This window comes from Ambystoma mexicanum, chromosome 4q, assembly GCF_040938575.1.
Source record: "Ambystoma mexicanum isolate Mex_15411 chromosome 4q, UKY_AmexF1_1, whole genome shotgun sequence".
NCBI lineage: Eukaryota > Metazoa > Chordata > Amphibia > Caudata > Ambystomatidae > Ambystoma > Ambystoma mexicanum.
This window is the reverse complement of record NC_090928.1, coordinates 1,057,519,735-1,057,535,906: the sequence shown is the minus strand read 5'-3', so window position 1 is coordinate 1,057,535,906 and position 16,172 is coordinate 1,057,519,735. Positions and strand designations below refer to the sequence as shown.

The following is a 16,172-nucleotide window of genomic DNA, read 5'->3' as shown; positions in this document are numbered from 1 at the left end:
GATTACTGGGCGTTTAATGGCAGCACATAGCAATGGTGTGCGTATTTATAAATGTGATGGGAATCACTGGTGATCATGCAATTACTTGGACATATGATGGCAATACGTGACAAAAAAGTTGTGCCTGGCCATATGATGGTAATACCATACGAATGTGAATGCAATGCCTCTACAAAAGCCCAAACTATTGGCTGCTTACTCTGCCTGTTTTTACTGCCCCATTTGGACAGAGTTGCCAGACTTTCTGGCCCCTGTTTGTGAAATGCATGTACACACTGATTTAATCCGACTGCATGCCTGAGCTCTAGCACACTCTTAGAAATTACCCCCCGCCCCACTCCCCCATCCCAGGTTTAACGGCTGGATTTATACTGACCTGCCAAGATCATGTTTAGGTATTCCATGACACAGAGCAAGGCTGTTTTGCAAGGCATGACGATTAACTCTGGGGCGTATGTTTTGCAGCAAACAAGCCACACCAGCTTCTGAATCTGCCACTTCTCATCTGAGGGGTTCCATCAGGCATGTGGGACTACCTCGCAGCCCTCGCTACAAGCCGTCCATGGAGGTCATGGAAAATGTAGGCCGTTTTTGGAAGGTGTACTATCTGCACTTCGCTTGCAAGCTTTGTGGACAGAGCACATGGTCCAAAATGGCAATATTTTCCAAATCAATAGGAATTCCCTCATTTTCTTGGAGTATCCCAATATGCAAATGGGGGCCCACTGAAAGAGAGACTGCTGCATAATGGGCCTGTTAGAAGATCTTCAGTTGTGCAATCAGTACTACAAAAGGGCCCTGGCGCAACCTTCTATAACAGTCCCTTTATCTGCATATGCTGCATATCAAGGTTACAGTATTGTAAACCCAGCTATTTCACTTTCAGCACACAACATTTTTGGCTTGTCTATACGTATTAGGCAGATACCAGGCACAGCTCTTAGATGGCAAGGTACTCCATTTTAGAGCTGCTACCGTCAATTCCCAGTTAATACCACTATGGCCCTGACACAAAAGCCCAAACTGTTGGCATTGCAAATGCTTGTTAATTATTAAAGGAATGGTTTGGTCAGAAATATTATTGTCCCTATGGTTCGGCCATGTGTTTTTAACCATAAGTCGATCGATCGTACAAACATTTCCTATGCACCTTACCCAAGTTTTCGTCTCTTGAACACAAGCAAAATCAGGCAGCAGGGCACGGCCATTTTGTGATAATCTTATCACTTGCTGTCGCCCTGGGTGACCTGCGTTTGTGGCACTAAATCATATCCCCCGCCCCTGAGCCTGACATCACCAAATCATTGATATTCTCCGCCTCTCTCCGTGACGTTACTGGGCAGCATAGCCAAACGCGCCCAGTCGTCACCTACACGACTAGACGCGGAACCCGGAAAACGACACACATCGTCTCACAGCACAGCGCGTCACAATTAGGAATATTAAACTGTAATTCAAAAGGAAACAACAAGACTGTACAATTGGCAAAGTACATTTATTTGACATTAAATATTTCGATAACATTCGGCGTCTGACATAATCAATGAAAATGGAACTTTTTTCTTTGCTCTCGTTCCGCAAATCCGCAAATGTTTATCGTGAGTCATGCGCTGTTCCTCTTGGGTACACAGGGTGTTCGTTTTGTCTAAATGAAGCACATCGGTCGCACGGTGAATTGCAAAGCTGGTGCATGAACTTGGCACTAGACCACCGTAAAGGTTGTTATGTTGCTCCTAATCGCTGGTACCGTGTACGGGCATATTGGAACTTGTCTGTCGTCCCAAAAGATGGTTAAGTAGATCCAGTTATTGACATGTAGCTGCTGCTGGTGGTTGAAGAATCCATCGTTCGGGGTCTGGAATAGATGACAATCGCAGAATGGCACGATGTACCTGTTTGCAAAAGATAAAAATAGAAATGTGTCTCATTAGCCAATCTTTATTACAGTTAATCATTTTCTTTATTAGCGCAGAGGTGACACAATGTGAACCGAGAGAATACAACGTGGAATATCAAAGTACTCCGCTATTTGCTTCCGAGGATAGTGCAATGGAGTATGTTGAGCTCTAAACGTAATGCGTAAACTGGGGCAAGAATTCGAGGTGCACAAAAAATGTAATGATTAATTAGCGTAGAACCAGGGTGAAATGAGTGGTAGTCTACATGCGTCTCGATGCTGGCCTGCCCATGTGCCCAGTAGATAGCTCAGCACACAAAGGTTGTACTAGCACTTCATTGCAATATGCCACACAGAACAAACAAGTACAATGTGACCCAACAATAACGGTCAGCTATTCGTATTTCGACTAGTTCTTGTATGAAATCGTCTAAAGAGAAACGTACATTATATTCAGCATTTCCATTCTCTTGGCGCAATGCAGACCGTAATGTAGACTCCTCCGTTCGTATCAATGATTTTTCATAAACTGAACTTATATGTAGCTAGGTCCAGTTTTAGGAATGGGCAACCTTATCATATCATACATTATTACACCCCCCTTTCGGAATGGTCCCTGCCTCTCAAGGTCAAAAAACAATAGAACCTTATACTGTGCGTGGGACGCCTTGGCCTCCCAGCTCCCAAGCAAAAATTCAAAGCTGGTGACCTTCACTCAAAATGAACATACATTCTTACTTTGCAATATCCCGTGTCAACGCATCCATGAGAACATGAATTCTGAAGCACGGGCATGGGAAATTGGGGGCTGTCACTGCTCGTGGTGCTGCTGAGCTGTAGGGGAAACTTGCCAATGACAGAATACCCCCTATTTCCAAATTATAGTCGATGTAACACAGAAACTGAGTCAAAATGTGTCTAGTAATATGCCCACCTCTGCTTATCTCATGGCCTCCTACACCATGGCATGTTTTCACAGTCAGTACTTCTTGCGTGCCTAGAATGTTTTGTGGCCTAGGTCTAATCCCTTTTGTAGGACGAGCAGATATTCAGCTTTTTGTGGAACTTTATGGCAAGGCAACTGCCAAAACCCAAAGATTCTTACACACTGTTATCCATTGGTCATTAACACGAAAAATGAAGGTCCCACAGTAGCTCGACTAAACTGTGAAATGTGAAAGCAATCGTAATAATTGTAATATTTTTTTAAGAAAAGGACTAAGAGGATAGATTTCAAAAGACACATTGCATACTTTATTTGTACAGTTTATAAAAATAAAATTAGCAAAAATAAAAACAGATGGTAATCATTTGAACCGGGTTTTGAACGATTTAACAAGCTCTGCTTTGGGTGGACCTGGCACGTTGGCAATGTTTTCTGGCTATGTATGTGTGCTCTGAACAGATTTGTGCGCAATTCCATGAGTATGCATCTCAACGACATTAACAATAAGATCTTTCACAAAATCGAATTCCATTTTCTCATATACTGGTTTGACAACCCATTTTTTGCTTCTTTTCCTAAAGGCCATAGTGCAGCGAAGCATCTCTAAATTTCCAGCAGTCCTAGATTGTTCCCGGCCTACATTCTCGTTATGCGCTAATACCGCTAGTTAAGTCCTAGATTTCATCCCTTGGATGCCGAAATGCAATCTCTTTGGCCTGTACTTTAGGCACATATTGTGGAACACCTCCAAATCCCCTGTGTGACAGAATTCTGTGAGTCCCTTCATATCTCTTGATAGAGTTTTATCAAACACAATCTTCTCAAGGGCTTTGTGTGGAGTTGAAGATGGGATCAACCACTTCTTCTTCTGTGCCTGCTCCGGGGACAATGGGCTATGTTCACATTGGTGGATATGTTGGTTTTCTGTCCAGTGGTGAACGTTGGAACAGTGGTGCATTAGTGACCGCCATTTTTCCAGTAGAATTTCCACAGACCCATCACATGTTTTTTTGGAGCTCCACCAAAGATGGTTGCTGAAAGACTGGGACCACTGTGAAATACTTTCCAAACCTTTTTTTTCCCTGTAGCCGAGATTTTTTTATTTATTGATTTAGCAACATGCCATACATCAAATTGATGTTTAATATTTGGATACTGCTCTCTCATTGTCTTGGCTATTGAAACGTGTCTGTCCGTGGCTATGAGGTCGATTTGCATTCTCCTCGATTGTAGATCTTCCATTGATTTTATAAAACCAAGTTTCTCCATGGCCACTGAGGATTTACATTGGGACACCTGCACGACCACCAAACTCACAATTTTCTTACTTTCCATGTCCTGAAAATGGTAGGTGCAGTACTTAGCAGAAAATCTGGTGCTGTCACACTGTCCATCGCCGGTTAGCCTGAACCGTTTGTTGGGGAATGTACTTTCAATAGCCAATTGTTCAATTTTCCAAGCTTCACTAATGGCAGGGAATAGATAATCACATTGGTATTTTTAGTATTGCGTTTTAGAAATGAAATGGAGTCCCACAAACTGAAAGAAACTGGATAACTTTGTGAAACTAGAGCCACTGAAAAGTAAAGCTGCTGCACACAGTAGATTGCCAGCTGGCAGTTTCCCCAACATCGGTTGAGCAGACCATGAAAATGTTTTATGTAACTTTTTACAGGTGGCATGTATTGAGATTACTGCCTTGTGTTAGACGAGTCACGCTCACCAATGGCCTCCCACATACTTCCCCTCACACTGAATGTACACATTTCAGCATCTTTATAATCTCCATCAAGCTGCTGTCGAATACTATGTATCTGGCCTCTTTTATTAGACTGTCATCCGGCAACACTGTTGTTTTGGACTGAACCGTTGTGGACATATCAGCCAAACTGGACATACTATAGTCAATATCTTTGTCTGATTCGTCGGTCAATAGTGTTGATGCTTCAGTCTCTGTCATTTCAACATCTGTTACTTGACCATGGACAGGAGAAAATATCAATGTGGACTGTTTGTTTGGGGCATTTTTTTTGCGGGTGTCGACAGTGTCAAGTACTCATCGAGTAATGTAAAACTATCTTCTATAAATTCAATTTCACCTTCATCTGGCGGAGCAGGCGCATTGTAGCAGTGGTCCAAAAAAACTTTGCTGGATTCGCCGGTCATATTAAATTCTTTTTCTGGCCATTGGACATAGGCATCTCGAGTGTGAACACACCGCGCCTCAATTAATAGTTCCTCCCTGGTGAAAACAGTTTGGCAAGCAACATCTGTCATTTCTATCGCTGTCTGTGTCTGCATAGTCCGTACTCCATTGGGCAACTACAGAACAGATAGGAAAAGGGATGTTCAGTGCAAATCCAACATACAGTGTTGTACAATTTACATTAGAAAAAGCATATAATGAAGGCCTCAGCACAAAACAATTGCCAACAATATAAAGTGTTTATAACTAACCTTATTTTTATTTCTTTTCATTGAAACCTTCTTTACTCTAACATCAACATCAGCAAGCTGGCGCACCGACTCAGATCCACATGCCTCCGGTTCAATATACTGATCTTGTATACATCCCTACAAAAAATAGTATCCATTTAAAATAGGTCATTTGCATTACACATGTAATCAGACCAACTTTCTTTCATTAGATGGTACTGTCAGTACGCATACCTCTGGCTCTGGATCAACTGCAAGGTCTGGTTCCGAAACAATTACAAGGAATAATGTAATTGTAGAGGATGCTGCAGCATCTCCCTGAAACACAGTACTTGCATTAGTAAGGATGAAAATATTGGAAACTGGACACACAATTTGGAAAGACGACAAAGGTACATATCAATAGTAAAGTAGGAATGGAACATTGTGTAAAATAATTACACGATATGTAAAGATGATCAGATGATCTCGTCCAATTGAACTGTGAAGACACATACCTCTGGCACCGGATCTACTACGAGGGATGTTGTAATTGTAGTGGATGCTTCAGCATCTCCCTGAAACACAGTACTTGCATTAGTAAGGATGAAAATATTGGAAACTGGACACACAATTTGGAAAGACGACAAAGGTAGATATCAATATCAAACCACAATAAACCTTATGTAAAGCAATGATACATTGCGAAAATATGATCACATTATCTAGAATTCCGTGCATAAAACCAGTCTGGAACAGAATAGCTAGGTAAGATTACCTGATCGCGCTCGAAGTGGTTGATGACTCCAGGCAAGGCATGGATGTTGAATCTTGTTGCTTTATATTCAGTGGATAGTCATGGAGTTGTAAAGGGAAAGTATTATTCGATTTAGAAATTCCAACATTAAAAAGTGGCATGTAAGGAGACTGAATACGATAAAATTATGCTTATGTAAATGCATAATATAGCATAGTTATCTGTCCCCATAAAACAATTTTCTATGTGTGTTCTAAAAAACAAGGACTGATGTTTAACAAAATAGTCATTATTTAAACAGCCATTCAATCACATAAATATCGAAAGTATTATAAGTGACATTTACACCGAAAATACAGCCGTAAAGCTACATCCGGAAGCGTGTCTCACCTGTGGTGGCATGTGAACGAAATTAGTCGGAATAGCGTTTGGGAGCAATTTTCGAGTTATTCTCAGTTGATTCCTCTTTGTGTACAAGGATGTGTCGTACATGTGGGTTGAAGTGCAAGCTGCAGATGCGGTATCAATGACCCCTCTTTTCCTCCAAGACTTTTTTGACTCTACTTTCAAGCTCTGCTGGTGGATATCCGCAATATATGACCCATTCTCTTATTCGATTAACTGACTTAGGGAATACATGCATTGTAATGCCTTTGGATTTGTCATGGGTCTTTGAAGGGCAACCGAAAATAGAACATGCAGGCATTGTTGTAAATTCTGCAAAATAAAGGTCAAAATTCTTAGAATTTCTTTTAGCATAAACATGTGAGAAAGAATGAATTGGACCATACATTGTTCATTGCACACTTTCTTTTGGGCAGCACAGCAAAAGCAGTGCAGCGTGTGCGGCTGTACTATGGGATAAATTTCACAAATGATTCATTGATGTGTTGAAAATCCTAACATGTGACTCGTCCCTTGAATGTTCTATCATGCACAAAAAGGAAAAATGCTTATACTATAGACACACTCCGCGACGGATGCAATACGATGCCAATTGACATTGATAAAAATGGATATATTGATAACATAACAAAAGAAACTCAAGTCAAAAGCAGTGAGACAAATAACATAGCACTACTGAGTACGCTACTTCGAAATAGATATAGATTTACAAACGAAGGAGATATGATTAGGATACATGCCCTTACCTTGACCAACAAACAGTTCGATTCAGCAAGCAGAGTAATTAGTGGCAGGAGAAAAGGGAGATGTTCACAGGTAGCACACTGACGAGTTCACTTGAAGCGGTCACAGAGTAGCACGTTCACGAGTTGACTTGCAGTGCTCAAAGATGTTCTCATGGTAAATATCAAGTGGTTTATAAAGAATAACAAAAAGGGGTGTTTTTGTGAATGAATGACGTGTATATGTCGTGGTATTATTTGTATTGCAGGGCCAGGCCACGTGAACAACGGCCCCTGGGCCTAAGATACCTTTTGAAGTGTACATGGTGTTTGGCTCCTTGGCCTTTTCGCGCCCGTGACAGCACCCCATGGAAGTGCACATCCACTGGTGCGAACTGCCTTTGATAGTGGGGGGGATGGATTGGCCGGGGGCGTGCAGACAAGGCACCGGAACACTGCGGAATGGAGACACACTTATGTGCATTGCAGGGGCATGGCTTCCTTGAAGGGGAGCCTGTCTGGAGACATGGGGTCTGAGGAGGCCATGTGAACAATGGCCCCTCGGCGTTAGATACCTTTTGAAGTGTACATGGTGTTTGGCACCTTGGCCTTTAGCGCCCGTGACACCACCCCATGGAAGCGCACATCCACTGGTGCGAACTGTCTTAGATAGTAGAGGGGGGATGGATTGGCCGGGGGCATGTAGACAAGGCACCGGAACACTGCGGAATGGAGACACACTTGATTCACTTAAAAAATGAAACAACCATTGATAAAAAATATGTTGTGTTTTATTTGGTTTCTTATTTTGATGGCACATAAATACTAAACTTTGTAAAGGTCTAGTTGCAGCTCAGCGAGGGAAAATCCCCTCTACTGACCGCTGTCACTGGGGAAAGTTTGTCTAATGGCACCAACGACACAGGCAGGTATTACTTGTCGAACGCGGTGTCCAAGCCTTTCATGAAGCCACCATGCGTACGAACGATAGGCCACCAGCCAGTACCACCTGTGAAAGAGAAAGATACAAACTGTTTTTAAATGAACAAGATAAGTGTATTAAACCTTAGTTGTCAATTACAATTCTTGTATCCAATGGTGTTTTTGCCAGGACAAATGCTAAATAGACACTGCACAATATTGAACGACTTTTATGCGACTATTACTAGAGAACTGCAAGACTAAACTGATATGACAATGATATATTGAAGTTACGAGAATATAGGGGACAACCATGAAATAGTAGTGGCCAAACTGACAACACAACCAGACTATACTTACTTGTTATTAAGAGGGCGAAGTTCATGCATAAGCACCATCAAAATCCTCAACACCGACCGTGTGAGGCAGGCTGCCGTGAAGTCTGGCAGCTCGGTTACGCATTGTGGCTGTGGATCGCCTTGCGATATGTGGGACAAGCATCCAGAGTTTTGTCGGCAGCAGCAGTTCTCCTCCTCGGTTGACATTAGCGCGCACCGATTGCAGGTACACCAGGTGGAAACACTGTCCATGTGACTAGGCCCAGGCTCTTCATCTGTTGAGACGTCCGCGCAACTATCGTTCAAAGCCCCATCGTTTAGACAGCTTTCTCTTTCCAGTAATTCCTCCTCAGAATACTCGGGCTCGTACAGGTATTGTATTATTGTTGCCATTGTGTGGTAAACAAACGAAAATAATTTATTGCGGTGGTACTGGTATCTGTTCACACGGGCTACAAGCAACAAAGGTAGCTGACCAGAGCACAGAAACGAGTCACAGAATACTCAAAGAAATACAGTGAAAGGAATGGAAAAGAAAACCTGCTGTTGTGTGTTGTGAAACAGTCTGTATATACTTATCGAGGAAAGGGCTTCCTGCCGTTTCCATGGCGACACGTCATTGGCATTGTGAAATGGGCGGTACGTGTCTAGTGATGTCAGGCTCAGGGGCGGGGGATATGGTTTAGTGCCGCAAACGCAGGTCACTCAGGGTGATGCAGCAAGTGATAAGATTATCACAAAATGGCCACGGCCTGCTGCCTGATTTCGCTTGTATTCAAGAGACGAAAACTCGGGTAAGGTGCATAGGAAATGTTTGTACGATCGATTGACTTATGGTTAAAAACACATGGCCGAACCATAGGGACAATAATGTTTCTGACCGAACCATTCCTTTAATGTAATGTCTTTCAATGCGTGCAATCAGTGGTGTCACAGACATGTCACATGTCAGGCTCCGTTCGAAAGTGATAGGTGGCCCTGAATGCGCCATTTGGGCATGTAGGTGTGCGCAGGTGTTTTCTCTCACTCACTCTAGCTCTAGCTATTTTTCCCTCCCCGTGACTCCATACCCCACCTATGCCCTCGCGACCTTTCCTTCTTGAGCCTTAAAATAGCTGCATTGTTCTCCAATTCTGGAGAAACAGAAAGCACTCCTCTGGGCCCGGAGAAAAGAAACTTGCACTGCAGTAAGCAGGTAAGAAAAGGAAACCGAAATCACAGCTTTACTGGCCAACAAGACTCCGGATCTTGCCGTCCCTGATGCCAAGTGTCATCGGGTACACAGCAACCCCCAAGAGTCTTATGGGCGTGGGGCCGTTTTCAGGGGTTCAGAAGCAAAGTCTGTTTTCTAAGCTGTCCCTAAATGTCTCCATTTCGTTTTGGTTTTTGATTGTAAACCTGCCAACATGTGTTTAAAAGTGCGGGACTGGGCAAAGCCTGTGTAGCGGATTATCACACGGCACACTCCAGCCAGCAACATCTTCCACTGACGCTGAAAGTGGCGCACAATAAAACACACCTTTTTATTTTTATTTGAACCCAGGGTTCTTTCTTGGGAAGGCACCCAATCTGTCTCACACCCACCTTGACAAATACCCTGTGTCGCATTGGACCATGAACCAGGCCGGTGTGTAACAATGAGATATTTATTTATTTTTAGAATTCAAATGAAGAATCAGAGAAAAACAACATTTAGGGCAGCAGCCACTGTGGTGTGACAATACAAATGCAAAAACCTATAACATGGTTAATTCAACGCCTAACACTAACTAGAGACACCTGTTTAATAAAAATGGAAACAAAATCACTTTACGTCACATTCATAGATGACATATAGGTTAAGCACTCCCCCTGCAACACTTCCCTAAACACCTGCTGACTAAATTCTGTGTGGGTGGAAAGCAGTGGCAAGGAGTCGGTCTAAAGAGGGAAAAATCAGTTTTTGAATTGAGCCCACCACCCCAGAATGGGAGGCCAAATCAGAAATGTAAACCCTCAAAAGGAGCAACATGGTATATTCGGATTTACTGGTTACTTATAGATCAGTTTACACTTGCGGGAGGATAGCTTGGACTGAAATTCATGTGGCTGTACTAAAGAGGCAAAGAAGCTTACAGGCAACTGAGCAGGGCACTAAACAACATGACTTTGAGAAAGGAAAACAATGCAGCCAAATCACACACTGCCGAATGGCAATTTCTTATTTCAAACAGGCTTTATGCTGGCAAATAGCTACGAAAATGGGCTAAGCAATCAAAATCCGAAATCGGTTTTTGGGATGGGAAACAAAGACACAGAACAGATAGGATACTGAGGGGAAGAGATAACTCTTTCTAGGATGAAAATATGGGTTTTATTATGGGAAAGGCAAATCGGATTTCTAAAGAAAAGCAAATGACACAGACAAAATCGGTTTTGTTAGCACAATGATTAGTTCTACTGAAACTATATTTTAAGGCTATAATGAGTAAAAACACTTGACAAAATGTGTTACTTTCGAAGGGCAACAATAATGAACGTGAAGTTTCAATGGGGAATTAATTAATGTATTCCAAATGATACTAGGCCCTTACACAGGTAACTGAATGAAATAGAACATAAATATGCTAACAGATATAGGTTAAACAGATTCCTCTAGGGAAAAGGTAAACAGAGGATACTAGCAATTTGGAAAATGACTAGGTTTTTATGGGATTTTAATAGGATTTGAACAAGATGCAAGGTAACAGAACGGGATATGCAGTTTTGGGGTACTGGATGATATGATACTTACAAGGTACACTTGGTTTGGGCCTTTGGACAGCCAGCAATGTCTCTGGACAGCGGGGCCAAGATTATGGTCACAGTCAGCGGGGTAAAGAGATCTGGTTACTGGGTCAGCTAGACTCTCTGGGATGGGTCAGCTGGTCAAAAGGTCTGGTCCCTGTGAACAGCAGGATGGGTAAGCTTTGCAAAAGGTCTGGTCCCTGGATTTTCCCGAAGGGGATCAGCTGCCTTTCCTTCTTTCCCCCTGGATTATTGTGTAGATCTGGGTCTGGATAGGTGGTTCTGCCTGGATCTGGAGTCTTGGAATCTTGAAGGGTGAATTTTGAATGTTGAATATCCCTTTGTTGCCCTGTCTACCCTTTATATAGCCAGAATGACTTTAGAGAATTTTACAATCTGGGCGGAAATACCTTGGATTTACCCCCTGAATGGGATAGGCCAGGCTACTGGGGTCACCTCCTCCCTCTGGGCTGATTGGTTCAAAGGAAGTGACCTCACCTTAGGTGTGTGCATTTTATGACTACCTTTGTCTCACTAGCCTAATTTTTCAGAAAAGGAGTTATGGAATATAAGTTCATATTTACAGTAGTCACCATCATAAATATCAGATAGGTAGTTCCCATATTTCACAAGGAATATGCCGGTTCCAACGCCAAGTCTGTGCGATGTTGCCTTGTCCCTTGGCACCATTTCGCCGATGTCAGGAGAAACCTAATATCTACAATTCTGCAAAAGGCTACACATATGCATAAAAGTATTTGGCATATTTTCCCCAAGTTTAATGTCTCTGCCATTTATGCTTCACACCGAAATACATTTTTTTGTCATTCCCGTTCACGAGGTGCTAGGAACAAGTGCTTAGTCTCTTTGGGTTTGTCCATAACTCACATAAAATGCTGGCATAATATAACAGTACTGCTTATTCAGGGCATTGGGAGAAATATGAAATGTTCTCTAAATCAAATGAGCTGGATTTGTCCCAAATGTGAGCGGTCTACCTCCTAGGTCAGCTTGGACAAAGGGTTTCCATGACTCCACTTTGAGGTCCTCCAGTGGGTGCTGTGGTGAATGTAGAGGAAATCACATCTCCGGGCCAAAAACACAGGACCCAGTCATCTCCATTGTATTTGAGGGCAGTCCTGCCGGTGAGTCTGGTAGAACCCATAATTATCACACTATCAGTGCCATGAGAACAGAGCACATGCCTTCGCAGCCTTAGTCACGGGTAGGTTGGAAATTAGCCTTGATACCAAACTGGTTTGACAGGAATTTATGGGCCTCAGCCCGGCTGTTGAAGAGCATACTCCATAACTTTGCAGCCGTTCTACCTACATATTCAATTGTGTTTCTGTGCGAGCCATGGGATTATTTTACATTTAGCTTTCAAAGAGCAGTTTTCTGCTTTGCAAAAGCAGATTTACAAATGTTAATTTTCTTACATGTTGATTTCACATATTGCGATTTTTCCAGCAATATGTGCTAATTTGTAATTAAAATTTAAATTTGTATTCAAAAAAGCTTTTAAAGAGATGGTCAGTTTCTGGACACAAAGATATGCTGCAAATAGTTTCTTGGTAATTGACACGAGGCAAGAAAGATAGCCACACATTAACTTTCCTTGGTAGTAATTTGCGTGCACTGGTTTATTTCAAAGTAAATCCAAGCCGTGCAGACTTGAGACAGAATTCTTTGCTTTTCCTGGACTTTATGAAGGAAAACAATGCCGTTCTGGGAGGGATGGTCTGATCTTCTGGCAACTGAATGAAATACACAGGCTGGGCTGTGTTTTAATGTAGCAAACTGTGTGATGTTTAAATGAAATGAAGCACAAGTACGATGCTGTCTTAAATGCAGGTCATTTTCTTGCGCCATCATGAGTCTTTAAATGACCCAACAGCACTGCAGAGCCATTTTGACTTTAAGCTGTTTTCTCCGGATTCACGGGAAACACCATGCAGCCATTCTTGGGGTGACTGTGTTCAAAATTTCGCCCCACGTGTGCTGAGCAGACAAAAGCACAGCCGATTTTGGATGTATATTGAACTGCAGTTTTGTGATGAAGGGAATTTCTGTTGGGGCTGGTAAATGTACCCCACACATGCAATGATTCCTTACAGGAATTCAAGGCCAACATACACACCCTTAGCACTTCAGAATTCGATATCAGTATATCATCATGTTGACCTTCAATATTACAACAATGCACTTTACTAGGAATGGGGTGCTTTCATCCAGTTCTGCAAACATGTCCAAGTGTTACACATGTTTCCAAAAAACAAGTTTCTTTGTTATTAATCTTTGACAAGACAGGAGGTTTCCTAATTCAGGGGTGGACTGGGAACCAAAAGAGGACCTGGAAATAATGTTCAAAGTGGCCACATTTTAAACATTTTCAGAAAGCCCAACCCTTTTCCTATGAGAAAATGTGCAAATAAAATAGGTTACCACACAAATTAGGGCCAGGGTGGACAGGCCTACTGGGAAATCTCCAGATTTCTCGGTAGGGTAGTCCACCCCTGCTAATGTTAACCATTACCTTATCCAAATTTTCCCGATAGGAATGAAACAGTACACTTTAAAGTACACTTGAAAGAACATCTTTCATGTGTAGCATTTAGAGTACTTACTCAGCTACTAATGAAGCAGAGGCATGGCCCCCAGAACAAACAATTCGCACAGGGTACACAAACACAAACATACGTGCAATGATTCCTACTTCCTTTTTCTTTGCTGCTCGCCACAGCAAATAAGAAGCCCACATTTCAGTATTCACTACTTATTTCTGTGTAATGGCTTGTAAAGAAGAGGGTTGTAAAGTTTGTGAGATTTGAGGACAAGGAATGGTGGCTGGACACCCAATCTTTTTGGGACCAGCTATGCTCAGGCCATGAAAGCCTTTTGACATGGGAAAGATAACATTTTTATGCAAACTGAGCCTTCCGAGGTGAGACGCCAAATTGAAGGATTGTGTACTCTGAACTGCTTTTCTTTTTCTTAATTTTGTTCTGTTTTTTTTCTTTTCTCTTGTTTTATACATGTGTTTTATACATATGTAATGTAATACGTACTGCTATTTTTATTTTTATTTTGTAATTTTGTGAAAAGTCGAGTTCTTTGACTAAAACACAATAAATAAAAAAATCAAAGTCCCCATGGTGTCCACTGAACTCCCCCCCCCAGATTTTATGTGTTTCCTACGTCTGTGGGTTGAGCGCCCTTCCCCTGGTTCGAATATCCCTTCCCCACTTTTGATACCAAAACCTGCCTTGTCAGAGAGAAAAGCGTAGTGATTTCCTGAATTTCAAGTCGTTCTCTTTTCTTTTCAGGATTAGAAGGGGAGTGCTGTAGTTTTGGTCAGTTATGGGCGGCACCCTTTGACCATAGCGTGGAGTTTCTTTGTAGAAGGTTGGACAGGGTTCGTTATGAAACAGATCTTAAGTTCCATATAGGGCAATTAATGCATCGTTCTTTAAATTCATGCACTGTTTTATACAACATGCGCTAAGAAAGGAGTGCATGTGAACATGTTAACTTGACTGGGTAAGCAAAGAGAGCTGTATTCTGACTTTCAATACAACAAGAGAACTACAGCATCACAGACACTAAATGTATACCTGTAGAGTGATCATGGGCTCACATAATATCTTTTACAAGAGCAAGATCATTTTTGAGTTAGTGACAGAAGTGATGCGCAGGACATGAATCAGGTACCCCCCCTCCCTCGCATATTTGAGAAGTATGAGCAGAGCTGCAAATGTGCTAAGCAACAGGATCCAAGACAAAGGTTGAGAGAGAGGGTCGGAAGCCCGACTTCAGGAGCTTCACGAGGGAGCCAGAGTTCAGATAAATGCATATTAAGGGTCTTACTCTCTGCATGAACTTTGTGCTGACCTGTCTTTAAGGTGATTGGTCAAAACCCCAGAAATCACAAGTGCACAAATGACGCCATGTTCTTTCCAACGGGCGTTTGAACTAATGTTTGTCCATTTGTTTTACAGGCGGGCACCTCCTGGCAAATGCAAATATAAACCGATTCCGGTCAAATTAAAGAGTAAACGCGTACCTTTTGTTCCACAAGAAAGTAAGTTTGTAAGGCTTAATTCTGTCGTTATCATAAGACGCCATGCTTACTGTGCACAGATTAGTTTAATTTATCAGAGCTTTTTTGTTGTTACTTGCTTAAGTATGATATTTGAGCTCTGTGCCAAACCATGTATTCAATCATAAAACTGTACTAACTGTGCGAGTGACCTGCTCACATGAAAGGCGATATCTTGACATTATCATTGTTGTTGAACTTACTGAAAACAAAGTCAGCAGTTGCCACGCCTCCTCTTTAACCTGTCACGACATGTCCCGATGCGTGGCCACTCAATGAAGCACCTGTGTTATATTCATGCCGCATCGCCGAGATACGAAGCTCACTCCATGGCCTGGGTCACATGGAGACCATCGAAAGGGGCGTGGCGGTAATGACGAGTATAACTGGCACGTGTATTGGTTTGCATGTGGGGGCTTCAGTGGGTCAGGAACTAAATCATTTCCATTCTAGAGCAGGCAGATACATTTCATTCACACGACAAGAATTATCACTAGAGCCCTAGAATTAAACTAGAATTTAAACCACGCAAAGTCAAGCAAATATAGCCTTATTCATGGAATTATCTGTGCGTACAACGCAGGTTTGGGCGCCGTTCTGCCTGAAAATCCCTGTTTGAGGTATGGGGATTTTCGGGCAGAATGGCGCGCAAATCTGCGTTTTACGCGCAGATAATACCATGAATCAGGGACTTAGTCTGCACTTCCTATATGGCAGACCTGTAGAGTCACCCATTTCTTCTAAGTCCACTTGATAAGAAAGTATTTAATTCCTGAACACTTGTCCAGCACCCTAACTCACAAATCTGCTTAAACCGGTGGGACATAATACACCCCTAGTTTACCACAAGGATAAATTCGGGATCACTGGGTATCGTGTTATGTGTATCAGTGTTATATCCAGTGG

At 42.3% G+C, this 16,172-nt stretch overlaps 1 protein-coding gene across 2 annotated transcripts in view; it reads left to right on the top strand.

Moving 5' to 3' along the window:
* HHIPL2 (HHIP like 2) overlaps window positions 1-16,172 on the top strand; it is a 576,366-nt gene that overhangs the window by 531,447 nt on the left and 28,747 nt on the right. For both annotated transcript variants that reach the window (XM_069608603.1, XM_069608602.1), the window contains one exon: window positions 15,166-15,248. In XM_069608603.1, the coding sequence (XP_069464704.1) occupies window positions 15,166-15,248 (83 nt within the window). The remainder of the gene's footprint in view (window positions 1-15,165; window positions 15,249-16,172) is intronic.